Below are 21082 nucleotides of genomic sequence, written 5' to 3'. Positions count from 1 at the left end.
AATTATTAAAATCCATTCTAAAATGGGCACTTTGGACCTTGACTGTTTCACTAGTGAATTCTATCAAACGCTCAAGGAAAAAATAAGACCAATATTATACAAACTCCATCAGAAAATAGAGGGAGTGGTAATACTACACATTTCATTTTATAAGGCCAGAGTAACTCTAATACCAAATTTTAAAGACTCCAAAAATGACAAAAAAGCAAATTATAGACCAATTTCACTATGAATATAGATGAATATTAAAAATTTGCCAAGAATCCAGCAAAAGAGAAAAGGATAAAATATCATCACCAGCTAGAGTTTATGCCTAAAATATAAGATTTAAGCATTGAAAAAAATCAATGTAATTCAATGTTTTAACAGGATGAAGTAGAAAACATAAATATCATTTCTAAATATGCAGAAAGAGCATTTGACAAAATTCAATAATCATTCATAAAAACCCTCAGCAGACTAGGAATAGGAGGGAATTCTCGCAATTTGATAAAGGGCACCCACATAAAACTTCTTTGTAGTAACATATTTAATGGTGAAAAATTGAGCCCTTTCCCCTTATAATCAGTAAAATGACAAGATTTTTATTTATTTATTTATTTGACACAGAGAGAGAGAAAGCACAAGTAGGCAGAGAGGCAGGCAGAGAGAGAGGGAGAGGCAGGCTCTCTGCTGAGCAGAGAGTTTGATGGGGGACTCAATCCCAAGACCCTAGGATCATGACCTGAGCTGAAGGTGAGGCTTAAGACACTGAGCCACCCAGGAGCCCCTGGAAGTTTTTTATTATACTGGAAGTCCTAGATCTTGCAACTAGACATAAGAAATAAAAGGCATAAACACTGAATAGGAAGAAATAATCTTGCTATACTTAAAGAGGATGTAATGGCTCACATAGAAAATCTTATTAAATCTAAGAACTCTAGAACAAATACAAGACTAAGATACAAAAATCAACAGTAATTGACAGCAGCAACAAAATTCTAGAAAGTGAAATTAAAAATTATAATTCCATTTATAATAATTCCAAAAACATAATATACCTAGAAATAAATATAACAAAATACTTCCTAAATTCTATATTTAACACTACGAAAAATATGTAGAAAAAAGTAAAGAAGATTAAATAAATGGAGTGGTAGACAATGTTCATGAACTAGAAAATTCATTGTTAAGATGGCAATTACCTAAATTGATCTATGGATCAGTCCTAATTAACATACAACCTAATAAAAATTCCAGCACATTTTTATGTAAATGTACAACTGGTTCTAAACTTTATATCAAAATGAAAAGGCCTAGACCGGCCAAAGCAATTTTAAAAAGAACAAAGTTGAAAAACTTAACTGACATGATTTCAAGAATTACCAAAATGTTACAGTGATAAAAGACAGTTTGGAATTGCCAAAAAGATAAACATACAAATCAGTGGAACAGAATAGGGAGTCAAAAAATAAACACATACATATATGGACAATTTTTTTAAAAGGTGCTAAAGCAATTCAATAAGACAATTTTCAACAAATGATGCTAGAATAATAGAATATTTAGATAGAAAAAAATAGATAAAACTATTTGAAATGGATCACAGACCCAACTGTAAAACCTAAAACTAAAATTTCTAGAAGAAAACATAGGAAAAAGTCTTTGTAATTTTGGGATAGACAAAGGACTCTTGTACAAACAAGCACAAACAGTAAGAGAAAATACTGATGAGTCAGACATCATCAAAATTAAAAAGTGCTCTTCAAAAGGCACTTAAGTGAAAGATAAGTCACAAACTCCAAGAAAATACTCATAAAATGGATATCTGAAAAAGTAGTAGTATTCAGAGTATATAAAAACCCTTATATACCAAAAATTGGAGAAAAACCACCCACTTTAAAATCTAAAAAGAGAGACCCCTAGGTGGTTCAGTCTGTGTTCAGTCCTGCCTTGGGCTTGGGTCATGATCCCAGGCTCAGGCTATCTGTTCAGTGGGAAGCCTGCTTCTCCCTCTCTCCTCTGCTCGTGCGCTCTCTCTCGCTATCTCTCTGTCTCTAATAAATAAATAAAACCATTTTCATAACAAAAAAATTAATAAAAATCTGAAAACAGATTTCATCAAATAAGAGATAAGGGTGACCCATAAACAAACAAAAAGGTGTTCAATATCATTAGGCATCAGGGATATGCAATTTGAAAGTCCAATGAGACACGACTACGTACCCACGCTATCAAGCTGAGAGGAGGCGGGATAACTGAAGCCCTCCGCCATAGCCAATGGACACGTCAAATGGCCCAGTTTTTGCTTGTTTTTAAGTCAAGCATGCCCCACCATATCACCCAGCCCTTCCATTCCTGGGTATTCCCCTCACCCCAAAATGAAAATATACACCTCTCCAAAGACTTCTTCATAAATGGTCACAGCAGCTTTATTTCTAACATTCCCAAACTAGAAGTTACCTAAGTGCTTATTAAGGGGTGGGTAAGCAAACTGTGGTGTGTCTGTAACAGGGGCTACTACTCAGAAATAAAGAGGAACGACTCTCGATATATACAACAGCATGGATGACTGTCAAAACAATTATGACAGTGGAAAGAAGCATGAGCAGAAAATATTATATATGAATAAATTTATACAAATTCTAGTTGCAAGCTAATTTATTGTGACAGAAACTAGATTAGTGGTCTTTGGGGACTGGGGCAGAAGATATGGATTACAAAAGGGCATGGGGAAACTTCTGAAGGAATGGAAATGGATGGCATTTTGATTGAGGTAATGGGTTCATAGATTATTCATAAGTTAAAATTCATCAAAATGAACACTTTAAATATACAGTTAATCGTATGCTAATTATATGCTTATTATAGGGGCTCTCAAATGTAGTTTTCCTTCTAGTTCATAAAAGAGATTTCAAAGGGTCAGGACTCTTCTTTAGTTATTTAGGAAGAAAAACAGCAGTGTGAACTGAAGGAAAATACTAATAAGTAACTCATAACAAAGCCCAGCTAATACTGATCAGAAAAATGTGTGTGTGTGTACGTGAAAATAACGTACCATTTCCATAAGAAGTAGTTCTTCTCTTTCTTTCTCTTGATCCAACAAATCTTTTTCATAAAACTTTTTCTGAAACTAAGTTTAAAGTTTAAAATGAAATTATGAGACATTATGTGAGTTTCTGCCGATTTTCAAATATTCTTTCAGCATAAGATAAGGTGTGTGCTTACCGCATCCATGGACATTTCCATTCTGTCCAGCTCTAACACGGTCTGTAAGCGAAGTGGTAAAAATTATTCAGCAGGAATTAAATTAAATCAACCAATCATTTCTCAAAAATACTCCTCTTCCAGAGGGAAGTTCGAAGAGGAGACTTCTCTACTCTGCGGGAGGCTTAATTAGAAAATCTCTTAAGTTCTTCCCAATTTTACGCTGTATTTTTAACCAGCCTCCGAAGGCCAGGACCCGTTTAGACTTGTAAAAGACTTTGACCTTAAGAAGAGCAAGTCTCCAGGTGAACACACAAGTCCACTGTGAACACACTAAACACACGCAAACTAACAAACTTCTAATAACTCCCAGGGCCACTTCTCTGAGTTTTCAGAAACACAAGATAATTTTTGAGTTTTTTTAAGAAGTTTTAACTAACTATATATGAAGCAAACTCTCATTTGGCTTTAAATCCTTAGTTCCTTCCTGCAGAAACTTTTGACCATTATGACATTGTAGCCATTAACAAAGACTTTGCCCTAAAAGTATTTCTTGATTTAGTATTTCTCCTTCAGAACACATTAGTCTGAAACAAACTGTTCCAATCAAACAATGATCCAGCTAACTGAGGATTCTGACTCTGATAGAGGAACAATACTGCTCTCCAGGAGTAACTCTGACAGCTCAAATAAAGTACATTTATAGAGTCCTACACCCAAAGCTAGCCATTGCAAATGTAATATTTATATGAAGAATTATTTTTATCCTGCAATTTGTGAAAATATCACAATTTATTCCAGGAAATGTCCCCTTTAAATACAATTACTTCTCATCTTAAAAAGCTGACTAGCATAAAGGCGTACCATTTTTATCCCAAAGCTTTGTATGGCTTCCTCAGAGGTTCCCATGCGAAGATTTCAGTTTGATAAACATTATTCTATAGAATTTTCATGGGATTGATTGACTTCCTCATGTGACATATTCCTAAGGAGCTCTAGTCCAGAATAACCCATTGTAGATTAATAATCCACTGATTTTATCATTTTTGTGCCTACCTACAGGGTTAGTTTGTATTATCTTTTAATAAATTCATAAAGTTAATGAAATTAATAAAATTAATAGTTAATTTTATTAAAATTTATTTTATCTTATTTATTAAATTTTGTTTAATTTTAGTTAATAAAATTAATAAAGTTAATAAATTCTTTCAGACAAGTAACTCACCCTCTTATGTTTATTATTTTGAAATTTAACTCTATTGCCTAAATTTTGTTATTAAAAGCAAAGTTTTGTTATTAAATGGTTATTAAATATTATTAAATGGTAAGGACAGAAATACCTGATGTAAACAAATACATGTAATGTATTTTATTTACATATATATATAAACATTTATCAGACTCTGGGTGTTTCTGGTTAGTTTGATTGATAAAAGAGGAATTCACGTTTCTGTAAAACAAAGAGTACACTAATACTAAGTCATCAAATCATTTTATTAAGAAGTTTCTCGTGTGACATCTGGCAATGATCTCTAGAAACAAAAGAAAAAAATCAAAAGATCCTTTTTTTTCTCATCATCGATGCTAAGTTAAAGACATTAATAAATTAATTCTTCCCAGTACAAATCAGAAAGCTGAAGTTCATGTTCAGATTCATAAAAATAACCACTTTAATTTGATTTAATCTTATAATAATATTAGTTACATATTCAGCAAAAAGTTTTTGAAGACTATAAAATATTTTCAGGTTTGTCTTCACCAACCCAGATTTTTACTGTTTTAGGTTCTAACATCCCCCAGCAATTCTTCTGAGATCCCATGCTAAAACAAAGCAACCAAAAACCCATAAGACATGATGATACATTACTGAAAAAGGAATGCCCTCAGGGTAAGAGATCTCTATTCCGGCCCCAGTTCTGCCACTTGCTAATATAATCTCAAGCAGACGTCTACTATCTCTAGACCTAGAGATCAAACAGATCATGAGGGCCCTCTCAGGGCTAAATTTCCATGAAGTGTGAATTTTCCAATTTTACCAACACAATTTTCCTGGATTATAATCCCTTATAAATCAAGTCTGGTGGCTGAAGCATTTGGTGGACCAGTACTTACTAAGAACCTCACGTGTTCCAAGCTCTCTTTCATGGCACGTGTATCACTAGTAACAGAAGCTGAATGTCTGAGTTCCCTTTGGAAGGAACGTGACCGGCTGCCGCACACATCAGCCCAGCCAGTTACTAATACTACTCGAGCAACGATGTAAGTATTTTGACATATTGCTATCCTGCCAAGCTAAAACAGGGAAGCTAAAATGGACACTCTCTTCGTGCAGACATGCAGACATGGTGGTAAGAGTGATACTTACTCTTTTAACAATAGCCAGGACATCCTTATCTTTTTCTTGGCAGAGGAGTTTCCGCACACACATTTCTAACTGCTGAAGTAGGTGCTTATCTGCAGGGATCTTCAGGGTAGATTTCACTTTGGGCAACAAGCAGCAAAGTTTCATTCTATAATAAATTAAATAGTACTTGCTTTTGAATGCATTTAATAACTAAGAATAGGAGTAACATGAAATTGAAATAAAGTTAAAACTCTGGAAAGCGTGGCAGTCGGTTTCTCACGTAGCACATGTTTATGGAGTGCCTTGGATGAGTCAAGCAGGCATTATTCTGGGTGTGGAGATACAACAGTGAATAAAACCAACAAATCCTCTGCTCTCATGGAGCTTACACTATAGTATGGGGCAGGGAAAAAAGAATAAGGAATTAAGTAAAATGTCCATCGGAGAGTGCTAAGTGCTGTGAAGACAAAGAAACCAGGGAAAGATGAGGGAGGACCAGAGAAGGAGCATTACAATTCTAAAACACGTTTCAGTGACGGTCTCACTGAAAAGATATTGTTCAAGCAGAGACTCGAAGAAAATGAGGGAATGAGTAATGTGAACATCTGGAGAGCTTTACAGGCAGGGGCCTGCAGTTTGTATGAATGCCCGAGAGGGGGCGCTTGCCTTGGGTGTCACCCCAAGTTGGCCCAAACTGGCAAGAGGAGGCCAGCTGGTTCAGGACCCTGTGGGCCACTGCACAGAGCCTGGCTTTTCCTTCGAGCACCACAAGAAGCCACACAGAATTTCGCACAGAGGAGTGAAGTGATCTTCCAGCCCACTACCAGGCTGAGTGAGAGGAGAAGGTAGGTGGCCAGCAACGCAGGGAAACAACAGGAAGGCTCTAGCGGTAACTCGGGCAGGGGATGGTGGCCGCCTGAACTAGAGTGGTAGCAGTCGGGCGGCGCGAAGTGGTTGGACTCCGCGCATCTGCAAGCAGCAGGACGTGCTGAGGGACTGCAGCTAGGGTGGCAGAAAGGAGATTAGGCTTTGACCTGAGCTGGCAGCAAGACACAGTGGTCGTTTGCTTGGAGGGAGACCACTGCAGAAGGAGCAAGGGCAGCTGTGAGTGCAGGAGACGGGGATTTACTTTGGGGCAGACTGAGTCTGAGGTGCTTGTGGAACTCGCCATGGAAATGCTCAGTGGGCAGCTAGCTCAACGTGGCTCCCGGCCAGGATGGACGTCCATGCTGGAGACGGAGCGTCAGGAACCTCCAGCACACAGATGACAGCAAGCCATGAGACTGAACGCATCGCTGAGGCCGTATGTGCACTTTGAGAAGAAAAGGAAAAAGGACAGAGTCTAGGCACCATCCCAGTCTACACCACATGCATAAGGGAGCAACACAGAGACTGAAGAATGCCAGAGAGGGGAGAGGGGAATGCCAGGGAGGGACCAAAGAGCCAGTGCAGAAAATGCTCTGCTTTGCTAAGCTACTACTCTACCGCTCTGCCAGGGCTGGTCTTAGAGAGAGATGCTGAGCGGCATCTATGTTTTGGCTGCTGTATTCATTCGTTCTTCTGAGTGCTCTCCAGGTATTTTTTTTTTTTTTAACTCCTATGCCAAACCCGAGACAACCAAGTCCAATTCCTAGAGTCTCCAGGGCGTGCTGTCAGCTAAGCTTACAGTGAAGGATTCTTCATACACAGTAAGATTTGCTTTTTAGTCAAGCAAAAAGGTGAAAGAGGCCCTTCCTGCAGAATTTTCAGCTCCGTCTGGAGCAGAAATGGTCTCAAACTCATTCAGAGCTCACCACGGATTCTGGTGATGCTTTCTCCAAATTAAGAGGCCCCAGTTGCTCCAAAGAGAATTTTTTGCATTTCTGGCTGAGAGGAAGACTCCTCTGAATGCCGGTAGTCTTTCCAGCCTTCATACTGGCTAGACTCAGTGAATTCAAATTTTAAACATTCACTTATGGAAAAACAAAAACAAAAGACTATGCATACTTCATTCTTCATAACTCAAGGCAGGTCTGGAAAACCTACTATATTCAGCAGAAGGTACAGAAGCCACAGGGGTGATTATCTCTGTGAGAACCCTGGGCCCATGAGATGATAAAGATTTTAAGATTAGGTATCACATCTTTCCTGTAATCTAAATTCTTTATGTACATGATCTCAGGTGTTTATCCATCAGAACACCCTATGCATAGGGTAACTAAGGAAATCGGTGCACAGAGAGATTCTGTAACTTGCCCAGAGACACACAACTAGAATGAAGCTGGAAATCAGCTCAGGCGGTGTGGCTTCTAGAAGCCCTCTTCCTAACGGCATGATCGGGCCACTCTGCCGGTGATGGCTTTCCTTCTATCTACACATCTCTATAGAGTTGGACAAATGCTTCTATATCTAAAATCCAGTTAGGATATGGTGTTCCTGGACCCATTCGTCGGGCTGGCAGCTGCCTGTGCAGAAGAGTGGAAACAGACAAACTGCTATGCAATCATCTCTTACCCCCCAAAACCAACCAACATTCACGGAGCCATGTTCAATTAATCTTCATTTGGTTTTTGAATTGGCAGGTTGCTTTCTCTTGAGGTTAATGCTATGCTTTTAAGTCATATTCACCTGAGTAGAGATGATGTCATTTCCTTTCAAATAATTTTTGTCAACTGCTTGGTAATTGATAATTCATCATCCCAGGGGCTGCTTTACTAGAGTCCCAACTTTACTTTGCAAAATGTTAACACCGTAGTTGGACTCATTAGAGATTTAACACAGATAAGATGCACAAAAAAAAAAAAAAGATGCACAAAATACTGCAGCCAATGCAGTGGCATTTTCTGTATTTTCTTACACTAAAATAGAAAACAAAAACTAATCGTTTGATTGCCCCTAAAAATGGACAGAACTTCACCGAGCCAACTTTGAGTTGTTTTTTCTTTAGTCTTAGAAGATCCATAAATTAAGAAGAGCTACTCAACCTTCCCCTGATGCCAATATGTCTATCCAAGTGGCAGGAGAAGCCTGCCAGTCTGGCTTTGACTCCTGCCCTCTCGACCCAATAAACAGAAGACCTGGGACACTGTGAAAAAAAGATTATGCTTCCAAGTCCTACTGAGGCTCATCAATTAGGATTACTAGGAATTTCAGAGTAAGTATTTTTTTCAATTGACTATGAAAAAGAATTTGCATGTTTGTTATAGTACATAAGTAGATATATTATAGTAGATAAATTTAAAAATACAATTTTTTCAAGTATTTCCTTGGACTGGTACCATACCTCACATTTGCCACAGGATCATGTGTCAGTTCAATAGCAGGTAGAAAGAAATATTTACAGAAAAATGATTTGGAGAAGATTTCTATAATAAATTCACAGGTATCCAAAAATCGAAGTCTGTTCCAATAACTTTTTCCTTGGCCCAGTTCTAGAAACAACAGTAACAAAGAAGAGAAGTTTAATTTTTTCCTACACGAAATTCTACGTGACAAAATCAAACACACAAAATCCATGACAAGCTTCTTTGTATCCACAATTTGTTTAGAAAATAGAAGAAGAGAAAAAAATCCTATAATACACTCCAGATTAGACGACTCCCAAAATAAGGACATCTTAAAAACCAGAAAAAAGGTCATTTTTAAGTATTGAATATATATACTATTTTTGATTATCCATTATGTGCTGAATACTTCACATGTATTATCACATTTAATCCTGAAAAGCAATCCAATAGGATAAGCATAGATTTATCCAACTGAGAGGAGATTTTCAGAGGTTAAAGTCACAGAGCTGGTAGGTGCAGGATTGTAATTCAAATGCAAGTTTGTGTAATTTCAAACTTTGAAGTTATATTTGATCAATCAAATCAACTGCTTTCTTGGTCTCATTTCCATAAGAATCCTATGAAGTGGTTAAAGTCATATGTAAACACTGGATTACTGACAATAATTCAGGTGAACATGAAAGAATTATTTTCTCTCTTATCATACATATGTTCAAAAGCAAAATTTTTAAGATTTAAAACCAAACAGAATGTCCTTACAAAATAAAATTGATTCTAATTGTGAGGTCCTACCACTGAGAAATGAAAATTAAATTAAAACAGTAAAAAAAGGGAAAGATTAAAGTATACTGAGCATTGGGGCACCTGGGTGGCTCAGTGGGTTAAAGCCTCTGCCTTCAGCTCAGGTCATGATATCAGGGTCCTGGGATCGAGCCCCGCCTCCGGCTCTCTGCTCAGCAGGGAGCCTGCTTCCCCCCCCCCCACGCCTCCCCCCGCCTGCCTCTCTGCCTACTTGTGATCTCTGTCTATCAAATAAATAAATACAAAATGTTAAAAAAAAAGTATACTGAGCATAATTTTTCTTAAATGGAATTTTATATACTCTAATTTTTTGGAAAAGTGGTAATCCACACTTAAAAAGGTAAACTTCAGTAACCAGAAAATCCCATTACTCACCTATGCTGGATAACAGAGTTTAAGAAAAGCATTAAGACATTATGTCAAAGCAAGTACACAGTAATTAAAAAGTATATATATGCGTGTGCCACTATTTCTAAAATTAACAGTTCAACTAGAGGTTTATATCTTGATTTTAGCCCTTAGGAAATTAAAATAAATTTGTATTTGTTAATTGACTTAATCTTTGAAGACATTATGAACCACCTAAGCTTACCAGATACATATTTATAGGTACTATCAACTCTGCTCAAGGAAACAAACCAAAAACCCCTTCATTCTGTTAATATTTAAAATAAAAACATAAAATAAATTACTACATTCATGGACATTCTACTCATATTTTAGTTCCAAATGCTATTTATCAGGGTAGAAACGAGACTCTCAACATAATTATTTTAATTATTTTTAATAATCAATAATTATTTAATAAATTTAAATAATTTTAATTAAACTATTTAAATAAAATTTTGATATTAATTTTAATAATATTTAAATTATTATTTAATTAATTATTTTAACTTCTCAAGTGTAGAAACTCACTAAAGTAGGCCCAGACTAATTATTACTTCATTCATCAAAGACTGATCCTGTCACACAGAATTCTAAAACCAAAAAAAAAAAAAATTAATCTACAAAACTCAAACACAAACACACTCTGGATATTTACCAATATCAGCCTAACTATTCATGGCAAAATGATAAAGCCAGACAGAGCTAACTAAGGTCAGTTTACTTTCTGTTTTTCAAAATGAGAGGCAATGATTACTTACGTTCAATTAATTTTTGAATGACCTCATGTCTCTGTTCTTGTTTACGATTATAACGTAGAAAAACGCATAGAGTCCGTGAAGCTGCCTTTTGGACAGGTAAGACATTCTTGAAGAAATAGGTAAGAAAAACAATTAAACCAATCAAACAGCATAATTTGCTTCACAAATCAATTTCCAGTTTTGGCTAAAAGCAAGAGCAGTGATGGCTGCCTCTCAAATCACTGTGGAAAGTTTCTTCATAATTTCATGTTAATATCACTCAGGCAAATCAGCTAAAGTACTACATTACAAAGTTAATGCAGTTTGGCACAGTCATTTCCAAGTCATCCAGATCTGATTTATATTTAACTTTCTTTCTGGGCTACTTCAGCTTTCAAGAGATTCTCCCCAAATACAACTCCCCAGCCATTCTCTTAGCCTTTCCCCAGCCTTGTGTTAGGTATTGCATGTTCTTGCAAATATTCATTGAGTAAATATTCATTTAATCAATGAATGAAGAGGATTTACTCAATGAATATTTACAAGAACATGCCCTGTGTCAGTTACATCACCAAAACAGAAATCTAGAGACCCCGTGACCAGCTGTGCTTTTCAGTCCTTCTGGCTTCTGTCTCTTCAGCCTCAGTGTCATTCACTGAGATCCCTGGTCTATCCCACAGATAAAGCTTAGAATCCAAAGGACACCATGTCAGTAACTCTTACTAGTGTTCTGTATTCCTTTGTCTTTTGCCTTTTGTCTTTGCCTTCGGCTCAGGTCACTGGGTACAACTGGTTAATTTAAGTGAACTCAATCATCTATCTTTACAGGGTTTAGGTTCAAATTATGTATTAGAGAAAAATCTCTCAAGCAGATATACTATGTCCAGTATAAAATTCACGTTCACCATCTTGGCTTACATAGAAATACTGTAATATTTAATTCTTGAAGATGCAGGTATTATAATGGGGATCCTGGGAATTCGAGTAAAATAAAACTTTACATTGCTGGGGGTGTGATGCCTGCTACCTCCTCTCATGTTTTATACACTATTGTGTGGTGTTTTTAATGTGTTAAATGTAAAAGGAGAATATTCATTATGAATTAGAACAGAAAGTTGAAGAAATGTACATAAATAGAAGCATCACTAGAATTTTAAAAAGATGAATTTTAGGTAAATGAATTAAATAAAAACATGTCACCCTTTTCTTTCATTCTGTGTATACTAGTGGAATTTTGAACGCATAAATACTTTAGTCATAAGAAAATATGTATATTTTGTACCTCCAAGTATAACATAAGTTATCTTTTGGGCCAGAAATCAAAGATAAATGTATCAAAAACACCTAAGGCGCAGCCTGAGTAAGTTGTGAAAACTGGAGCACACTAAGAATGACTACAGTTGATTAAAACCATATTTAATGGGGCGCCTGGGTGGCTCAGTGGGTTAAGCCACTGCCTTCGGCTCAGGTCATGATCTCAGGGTCCTGGGATGGAGTCCTGCATTGGGCACTCTGCTCAGTGGGGAGCCTGCTTCCTCCTCTCTCTCTCTGCCTGCCTCTCTGCCTACTTGTGATCTCTCTCTGTCAAATAAATAAATAAATTCTTAAAAAAAAAACCATATTTAATATTAGAGAATGAGCCTGAAAGAGAGAACAAAACCAAAAGAAAACTCAGTGATCTCCACTGGAAGTAGCTCCTGCACCAACTCCCAGCTCTGAAAATTGATCACTGGAGGAAAAAACTAAGGATCACATGAGGAAACAGATTTCAGCATCATCAAATTACCCATGTGGATGAAGTAAAGCATCTCTTCATAGAAGAATGCATGAAAAATGTAGAAGGGACAGAATTTTTAAAAATCACTCTTCTGCAAGTTCTAATGAAAATGGATTCAGGAAGGGTCATCAGCGGATGCCAAACCTAATGGGTGTGAGGTTGATAAGAAACTTGTGTCCAGAGGGTTCCAAGGGTCAGCTTACAATGACAGTGCCCTTGCAAGGGAGAAGTCATAATTCTGCCATGGGCTAAGAGAGCTGACCACCTAGACAAGCACTCCAAGCTCACTTAGAGGAACACGTGTCCTCTGTTCCCAAGATCATGCGAGATGACGTGAGATAAAATACAAAGAGCATTTATGAACTACGCTTGGCAAAAATGTTTAAACCTAAAACTCAGCAAGCCCTTAGATCTAATTTTCCGCTTACAGGAAATACTGAGAATAGGTGAACAAGCTAGCACCACGAGGCAGCAGTGTGACAGATACAGAACAGGAATATTCTACAGGATGACAAAGTCTCTTCCACAATTCGAGGTCGTGAAAAAGTGGGGAAAGGGAGAAAAGGGAGTCTGTCCTGAATTAAAAGACAATTAAGAGTAGTAACAGCCAAAGGCAACGTAAAAATCCTAACTGGATCCTATATGGAATATAGAATCATATAAAATATGGCCGGGAACAATGTCATCTCCATGGATATGAACTTACACTGAAGAATAACCATCCGTTTTGTAAAATGCAATGATTCTATTGTGATTATACAGGCGGATGTCCTCTCTTAGAGATGACCATTGAAATGTTTAGAGATAAAATATAATGATATCTGTAATTTAAAATTCTTCAGCACAATGAAATAGAAACACGAATACGGCAAAATGTTAACAAAATGAGGAGGGTTCATCATAGGCTTTTCTGCCTATCTGTATCTTTAAATTTTTTTCACAACAAACACAGAAAAAAGAAGTTAATATCATTCCTCAAAACTTTCCGAAGATTTTCCTTGTTTCAGAGACCACAAGCTAGACCCCACATCCTGGTCCTCAAAGTGTGCCGCCAGGCACCCTACTCCCCAACGCTCGCCACCCCAGCTTCCTGGCGCCTCACACAACCACCCCACTCCCTTTGCCCTTGTCCTTCATCCACATGGTAACTCCTTTCCTTTGTTCAAGCCTCTGCATGAAGCGTACTTGATCAGAGAGGGTTTTCCCTGGCCCCTGTCTCCACGACAGCACCCCACTCCCCTCTGTCACTCTCCTCACCCTCTACCTGGCTTTGCTGTTCCTCACTGTACTTTTCAACCCTGACATATTATGTACGTATGTTGCTCGACGACAGCCGGTCTCCCAATAGCATCTCAGGCTGCGTGATAAGATGTCCTTTGTCTCTTTGTTTACTGTTGTATCCTGGTACCCAGAATACACTGCTTGGCACGTAGTAAGCACTCAATAAATTTTGCTGAATGAATGAATGGGTATTATGATCATCAGGTATGGAAATAAAAATATAAATCTTTTCTCCAGAGAATACTGAAGCAGAATAATGTATCCCTTTGATCATGGGAAATATGCTATAATAATCATGTATCTCCTTTTAACTGGGGAATTATTGCCTTGTAAAAAAAAAACCAGTAAAACAAATCTCTTAGGCTTACAGGTACTTTGTTCACATTTTTGTGATAAATCATTTCTCTTTCTTGAGAAGTGAAATTAAAAATACAGAATAACTATGTGTTCTTAGCTTTGTAAACACAGCATGCCTACTAAATCATCGGGCTGAGATAAACAATTAAGATCAAACGTCACAGCACCTATTGGCATCTGTGAATATATTCACTCCTCCTGTCGGGTTATGTATCCTGTCACCAGCCTTTAGAACAAAAGCTCCCTTAAGAGCAGGAGTCCGTCTGTCTTATCCGCTCCTATATCCCTAACTCCTGAAACAGTGCCTGACACAGAGCAGGCACTCAAACAGATTATTTCTGAATAAAATAATTCATCAATTCTGTGCAATTTTACGTGAAATTTCCTATGTGGCACACTCACAGACTGTCCTCTGATAAGGAGTCATTGATGTCAAAATCATTTCTTAAAACTGTTACAGCTATAATGTGACCTTCCTGCTCTAGGCTATGCTTTGATGAATGAAATTAACCTGTAGAAGTGTTAGTTCATGAAATGTATCCTTATTTTTTTTACTTATGTTATAAATGACACCAATAATGTTATTTTATTTTTCTTTTAATCTTTGAAGCCAAACCTGATTTTGGTTTCCTGAAATGACTATTCAATTTCATTATCTCCCTTTCATTGAGAACAATGAGAATATAAAGCACTTTTTCAACAGTTTCTAAAATACACATGTTATATAGAACTTTTTCGTACCTCAGAATTGGTAGGAAGACATAGTAAATGCACAGTGAACTGTGAGCTAAATAAACCTCTGAAATTGTTGTGTCAAAGGTAGACAACTTACTCTCTGGAGGATTTGAGTACAAACCTTTTCCTTCCTGCCTGCCCCTGCTTTTGACTCTAATTTTAGGGATATCCACAGTAGGCTATCATGTTTTTAATATAAGCTTTAACTGTTACACAGCCACTTTTTAGAGATCCTTTAAAAGAAAAAGCAACTCCACTAAGATTTAGGGACTTACAGAATGTCTTGGCAACATGGCATAGTTGAGGTAGGTAGGCTCTGAAGCCAGGACACATAAAATGTGCATGTGAGAGCACAAGGGACTCTGCAGTCGAGATCAGACTCCTGCCAACCTGCCTTTTGAGAACTATATCAAGTTGAAGTGACTCTATTCACACTCTCCTTGGCAATATATGGAAAAAACTAAGTAAAGGTACCTCCTGTTCATTCTTCAGTCCAGCTATGTAGGCAATGTTCAAACACAAGCATTAGTGAAGAAGCACAGGGAATTCTGTGTCTCCCCCTTGGGGACCTGGGAATAAAACATCCTTCTAGGACCAAATGGAATCAACAGAGTTTGTTGTGCTATTCTGAGAATGGGAAGAATCTGGTAACTCCAGATTCATCAGGTGTGAGTTCAAAAGAATTAGATAAAAGGGGGCACCTGGGTGGCTCAGTGGGTTAAGCCTCTGCCTTCGGCTCAGGTCGTGATCCCAGGGTCCTGGGATCGAGCCCCGCATTGGGCTCTCTATTCAGCAGGGAACCTGCTTCCTCCTCTCTCTCTGTGCCTGCCTCTCTGCCTACTTGTGATCTCTGTCAAATAAGTAAATAAAATCTTAACAAAAAAAAAGAAGAATTAGATAAAAGGTACTGTGCTCACATTTGTCATCATGATTGTGAACATTCTTTGTAAGAAACGATAATAAATCTGATCACTTGATATGATATGTGGCAGACAGGCATATTTCTGTAGTAGCTTCTCATGAGTTCTCCATTTCAAGGAGGCTGCCGCTCGCTGCTCAGCGGCTGTGAGGGCTGGGATCAAGTCAGGCAGAGATGATAACTGAAAAAAAGCACATCAGAAGATTGATGATAATAAATCAATTGCGGCATTCAGTCAAACTACCCAGTCTTCTAATACACTGGGGAGAGGAATATTCTCACTCACTTCAGAACCTAAGAGGATCTTAGCTGTCACAGGGAGATAATTATCTGGCAAAATCAAATACATTTCAAAAAATCCATAAGTAAAATTTATAGTTACTGAAAACAAAATTTTGAAATAGAGAATGAGACTCAATCCTTCTAACCTAAGTACAAGGTGTTCTATTTCACTGCTGGAAAATTTTGGCTTTCTACATTCCTACTGCTCTGTCCTCACCAGATGCTATGCTTGGAATAATAATTAATACTAATAAAAACTAAAAATATGAATGCAAACTCCAAGGACAATAAATAAGAATCATGGTAATGGAATTGTAGGGGAAATTCGAGCTGTTGAAGCTTCCACAGATATTTACTAATAAGCACCTGCTATTACGGGGCAAACACAACTTTAAATGTTTTCCACACATTCATTGATTCCCCACAACAACTCTGTAGAGAAAGATCATATTTAAAACATTCAGCAACTTCTCTGATACATGGGATTTACCTTGTTTTCTTGAACACTGCTTTCTCCACCAGTAGACATAAGTTCAAGGATTTCTGGAAGATGATCTATAAGAGCATCTAGTACCTTTTAATAGAGACATCGATTACTGTTATGGCAACTACTGTTTTTCTAATCTTGTATTAGCCTCGTATGTCCATTTCTGTGCAGAAATAGTATTATTTACCAAACAAAATTTAGGGGCTTCCTATTTTCCTACATTGCCATCTTCTTGCTGGAACGTTTTAGAAACATAATCAACTGCCCCAATCGAAACTACCTTTTTGAAAAGAGATTAGTGTATCTGCCCCTTGATCTAGATCTAAGGCAGCTACATCTACACAACCAATATGCTGAAAACTGCCTCTCAACTTTTACAAAGCAATTTAAGTCAGGTAACACCCTCAGCAATGTGCTAATATTGATGAGTTGAGCTTTGGCAAGCTAGTAGTCATTTGGGTGAATAGGATACACTAAATGCATCATCAAAACAAAGAATTTCAGTTTCCCCAAGTACACTCTCCAAATAATACTGACAGAAAAAAAGATACAAAATGTGATATAAAACAGGATTGCAATTGTGTAAAATACAAACATTTTCATAGCAAAAAAATAAAAGAAAACTTAAAAATATAACAAAACAGAAACAGTGACTGGAACTTTTGTCTGTCTACTTTCTGATATGTCCTACATTTTTCTTAATAAACAAATATACACTATTTTAAAACCTAGTATTTTTATTTTAAATATCTCAACTTCCAGTCTATGATACAATGGCACCTTGTCTTGACGCTTTGGGGGTTAGTCAGCTGAATGAATTCATGCAATTCTGAAGAAGTTTGGGGGAAAACGGGCATTAATAATATTCAGATTAACATAATTATGATAATTATAATAATTAATATAAAATTAACATAAATGAAGTAAAAACCAAATAGTAAGAAGATATTACCTCCAGTGATTCATCTTGTAATAATGTTATTAGTTCTTTATGAATTAAATATACTCCAGAATTTAGAAGTTTAGATACCTGAAATGGAGCAATAAAGTCTCTCAGATTTAAAACTATTAGACATCTAAAGGATATAATAATAGTTTTATAAAATGCATCCCTTTTAGATACATCTTCTAAAACAAAACTAGGTTACAACATAAATGTAAAAATTAAATTTCTAGAAAAATTAATTGCATAGAAAACCAGCTTTTTTAGTCTGCCTTATAAACGCTCTGGAGTATGGAGACACAGGTGGGAAAGCCAGTGCCCAGCAGGGTGTAGAAAGTACAGGATGGATTCATCAGTCATAATTTTCGTATCACAAGCAGTAAGTCCATGGACACCTCTAGCTCATATTTTAAAGTCTTAATAGCAGCCAAGAGGGTCTGACAGAACATCGTGGGCATATGAGCTTTCATCCTGGTCCAGCGCCTCCTGAAGAAGGCAAACACTGCAGAAGGTCGGTGTGACACAGGGACAGAGGGGACTCCGAAGCAAGCAAGACACTGAAGATATTTCCCATCAAAGACTTTAATCAGCACCAGAGGAGTTGGAAGGGTCTGATCTAGCTTCCCTGTGAACAAATTTGTTTTTCTTCCTCCAGGCAAACTCAGAACCCCCAATGGTAAATTTACCAGTTTCTACTTCATCTTTTTTTTTCTTTTCTTTTTTGGGTTTGGTGTTTTGTTTGGTTGTTTGTTTGTGTTTACATATTGGGCTTCTGGGTAAGATTTTATTTGGTGGGGGGGAAGATTCCTGGATAAAGAAATTTTTTTTTAAGGTTTTATTTATTTATTTAACACAGAGAGAGAAATTTCAAGTAGGCAGAGAGGCAGGTAGAGAGAGAGGGGGAAGCAGGTTCCCCCCTGAGCAGAGAGCTGGATGCAGGGCTCGATCCCAGGACCCTGAGATCATGACCTGAGCCGAAGGCAGAGGCTTAACCCACTGAGCCACCCAGGTGTCCCAAGAAAATGTTTTTAAAAATTTTGCTCTACAGTGTTGCTTCTGACTTGTTCAAAATACTTTCATAATAATGTATTTCTGAAAAACAAGAATGGTAAAATAACTACCAGAATTTAACAATAACACTGTGAAAAAACTGTAAATCCACCAGTGGATTCTCACTACTCAAAAGGATAAACCTAGACTAACAAGCTTTTTATGGAGTAACAGCAACAATCTACCTACAAGGTACAACTGAGAGAACACGACACTTAGCCATCCAGCAAAGAGCTAGATCAATGATCCAAACTTCTAGCAGTGAAGTATTTTTATGGACACATTTCAAGATGTTTACTTGTAGGGTGTTAACATATTACATCCACTATAAAATGTAAAAAAAAATGAAATATTAAAGGGATGAGATAAAAATAACATCAGTAAAACCTCTAATATATAAATACCGCTTTCTCAGATACTAAACTCACGAAACCATCTCTAGAGACCATTCATCTAACAAGTACAAGCATGCACTGTAACCAATCTGTGTGCCCACTTAACACACAGTGGGGACTGATGGTTTGAGTGATCTAGGCCAGCCAGAGTGCTCTGTTCTTTCCCCTTCTCTGAAAGTGTGTTTCTCTCGCTATATTTACAAAGATGACTTAATTCTGTAACACTGGAATTATTTTAATTAATTATCCCATTTAAAGGGAAATATTTCCTAGATTTTGCACAGTGATCAGAAAAACTGTTATTCAAAAGAAGCAAAGACTATCAGCGAGGAGCCAAGAGTTATTTATTATTAAGCAAAATAATAGTGAGACTATAGACGCCTCAGGTACTTTTAGCTAATCTAACGATGCTCTGCTTGCTGTAGGAACACAGTACAAGGAAGGGATTGAAATCTTCTCACTGAGACTAAGAATATTTAGGTGCCTCTTATAAAGAAAGGAAGTATTTTATTATGCCGCTTATAAAGAGGTGTTTCTGTTTTGAAGTTCCTAAGTTATAGTTCATACACCTTTACTACAACTATAGCATACATGTGCTTACTGGGATCATCTACGACACGAAGCCAAATTTCAACCTCAAGCGTAACAGTTAATGACATTCATCATCAAAGTTTAAATTCATTTTTGCTCTTAAATTACAGAAAGTTGTTGTAATAGCTGAACCTAACAGCTATGTTCATGACACATGATCCATTTGCAGTAGAAACAATAAATTTAGGCGCCTGGATGGCTCAGTTGGTTAAGCATTTGCCTTTGGTTCAGGTCATGATTCTAGGGTCCTGGGATTGAGCCCCTGGTTCAGTGGGGAGTCTGCTTCTCCCTCTCCCTCTGCCCCTTCTCCGGTTCATGCTCTTGTGTACTCTCTCTCTCAAATAAATAAATAAGATCTTTTAAAAAATTTAAATAATCCGTCTCTATATTTTCCATTTATTCTCAAGTTCTTGAGTTTTAGACGCAAAGTTAAATATAAATACTATATAAAGCATATAAACACTGATTTTGTTTCCAAAGTTGCAATACCCATATTCACACCACAATGTCTGGCTTAAAGTAAGCATTTAGTATATGAATGGGTTAATAAATGATAAATGATTATAATGTGCTTATGTAGATGAATTCTACAAACATACTAAGAGAATTATGGGAATTTTAAAATAACATTTAAGGATCACAATATGAAAGACATATGGAGTCTTTATCTTGTAATAAACCTTTATAAATAGAAGTGTACACAGCATCAAAAAATCATCTAGCATACATAAGTGGAATTAACAACAAACGTGAAGTCGTATTACTTCGTCAGACTTACTTCATAAAAGCAAATAGCAATAGTGTATCTGACTGGTACTTCAGGGTCATGACAAAGGCAGAAGAATGTAGAATAGAGTTCCATGTGGAAGTTTTTAGGATCAACAAAAACAATCATGGCCTGGTGAAGGTGGAAGGGAGAAGATGAGTGGGAAGGAGAGAAAAACATGCATCAATACCTAATATTACAATCATTTATACTGAAATCATGCCCTCTGAATAATAATTTAGATAGAGATCATATTTGGAAGATCAAAATGCATGCATACAGTTCTAGTTTATATATAAAGGTAAATATAAATTACACCAATACTACATAGAACCCACTGTATATACCAGATGTAAGGCTAAGCAGTAGGTGTCACAGATGCCCATATTCTTTAATGCTATCTACTCATATATTTTAAAGTTATAATCAAAATGTTTATTCCATACAAATACATAGTTTATTACCGGAAAGTTATAAGCACAGTTCTTCCGGACTGAGATATACTTCTTCTCCTGCTCTAGGATTTGGGGTGGAATCTGATTTTCATTGTGTCCATTTTCTTGTTGCAAACCCAATGTACAGAGTTTCTTATAAAACTCCAAAAATCTCAAGTGTTGATCTGGAGTAAAAATTCCTAAAACAAATGTAAAACCTTTGTTAACATTTTAATTGAAAGCAAAAATAAAGAGAGAAAAGCAAAGTACAATATATACATAATAGGAACCAAATAGTCAAGTAAACGGCTAAAGATCATAAATAAAGGCATCAGAGAGGA

At 36.8% G+C, this 21082-nt stretch overlaps 1 protein-coding gene across 4 annotated transcripts in view; it reads right to left on the bottom strand.

The window, feature by feature from the left end:
• The window catches only part of PPP4R4 (protein phosphatase 4 regulatory subunit 4), a 103716-nt gene that overhangs the window by 14415 nt on the left and 68219 nt on the right, over nucleotides 1-21082 (bottom strand). For 3 of the 4 annotated variants that reach the window (XM_013057437.2, XM_045073192.1, XM_013057440.2), the window contains 10 exons: nucleotides 20772-20941; nucleotides 20320-20439; nucleotides 17515-17592; nucleotides 16566-16649; nucleotides 15792-15974; nucleotides 10746-10851; nucleotides 8793-8940; nucleotides 5552-5696; nucleotides 3208-3249; nucleotides 3038-3112 (listed from right to left, as the gene is read on the bottom strand). In XM_013057437.2, coding sequence (XP_012912891.2) covers nucleotides 3038-3112; nucleotides 3208-3249; nucleotides 5552-5696; nucleotides 8793-8940; nucleotides 10746-10851; nucleotides 15792-15974; nucleotides 16566-16649; nucleotides 17515-17592; nucleotides 20320-20439; nucleotides 20772-20941 — 1151 coding nt within the window. The remainder of the gene's footprint in view (nucleotides 1-3037; nucleotides 3113-3207; nucleotides 3250-5551; nucleotides 5697-8792; nucleotides 8941-10745; nucleotides 10852-15791; nucleotides 15975-16565; nucleotides 16650-17514; nucleotides 17593-20319; nucleotides 20440-20771; nucleotides 20942-21082) is intronic. The other variant, XM_013057438.2, reaches the window with a different exon arrangement.

Source organism: Mustela putorius, unplaced genomic scaffold (assembly GCF_011764305.1).
Source record: "Mustela putorius furo isolate JIRA1106 unplaced genomic scaffold, ASM1176430v1.1 tig00000129_pilon_pilon_pilon, whole genome shotgun sequence".
In the NCBI taxonomy this organism is placed as follows: Eukaryota; Metazoa; Chordata; class Mammalia; order Carnivora; family Mustelidae; genus Mustela; species Mustela putorius.
This window is presented reverse-complemented; position numbering and strand designations above follow the sequence as displayed.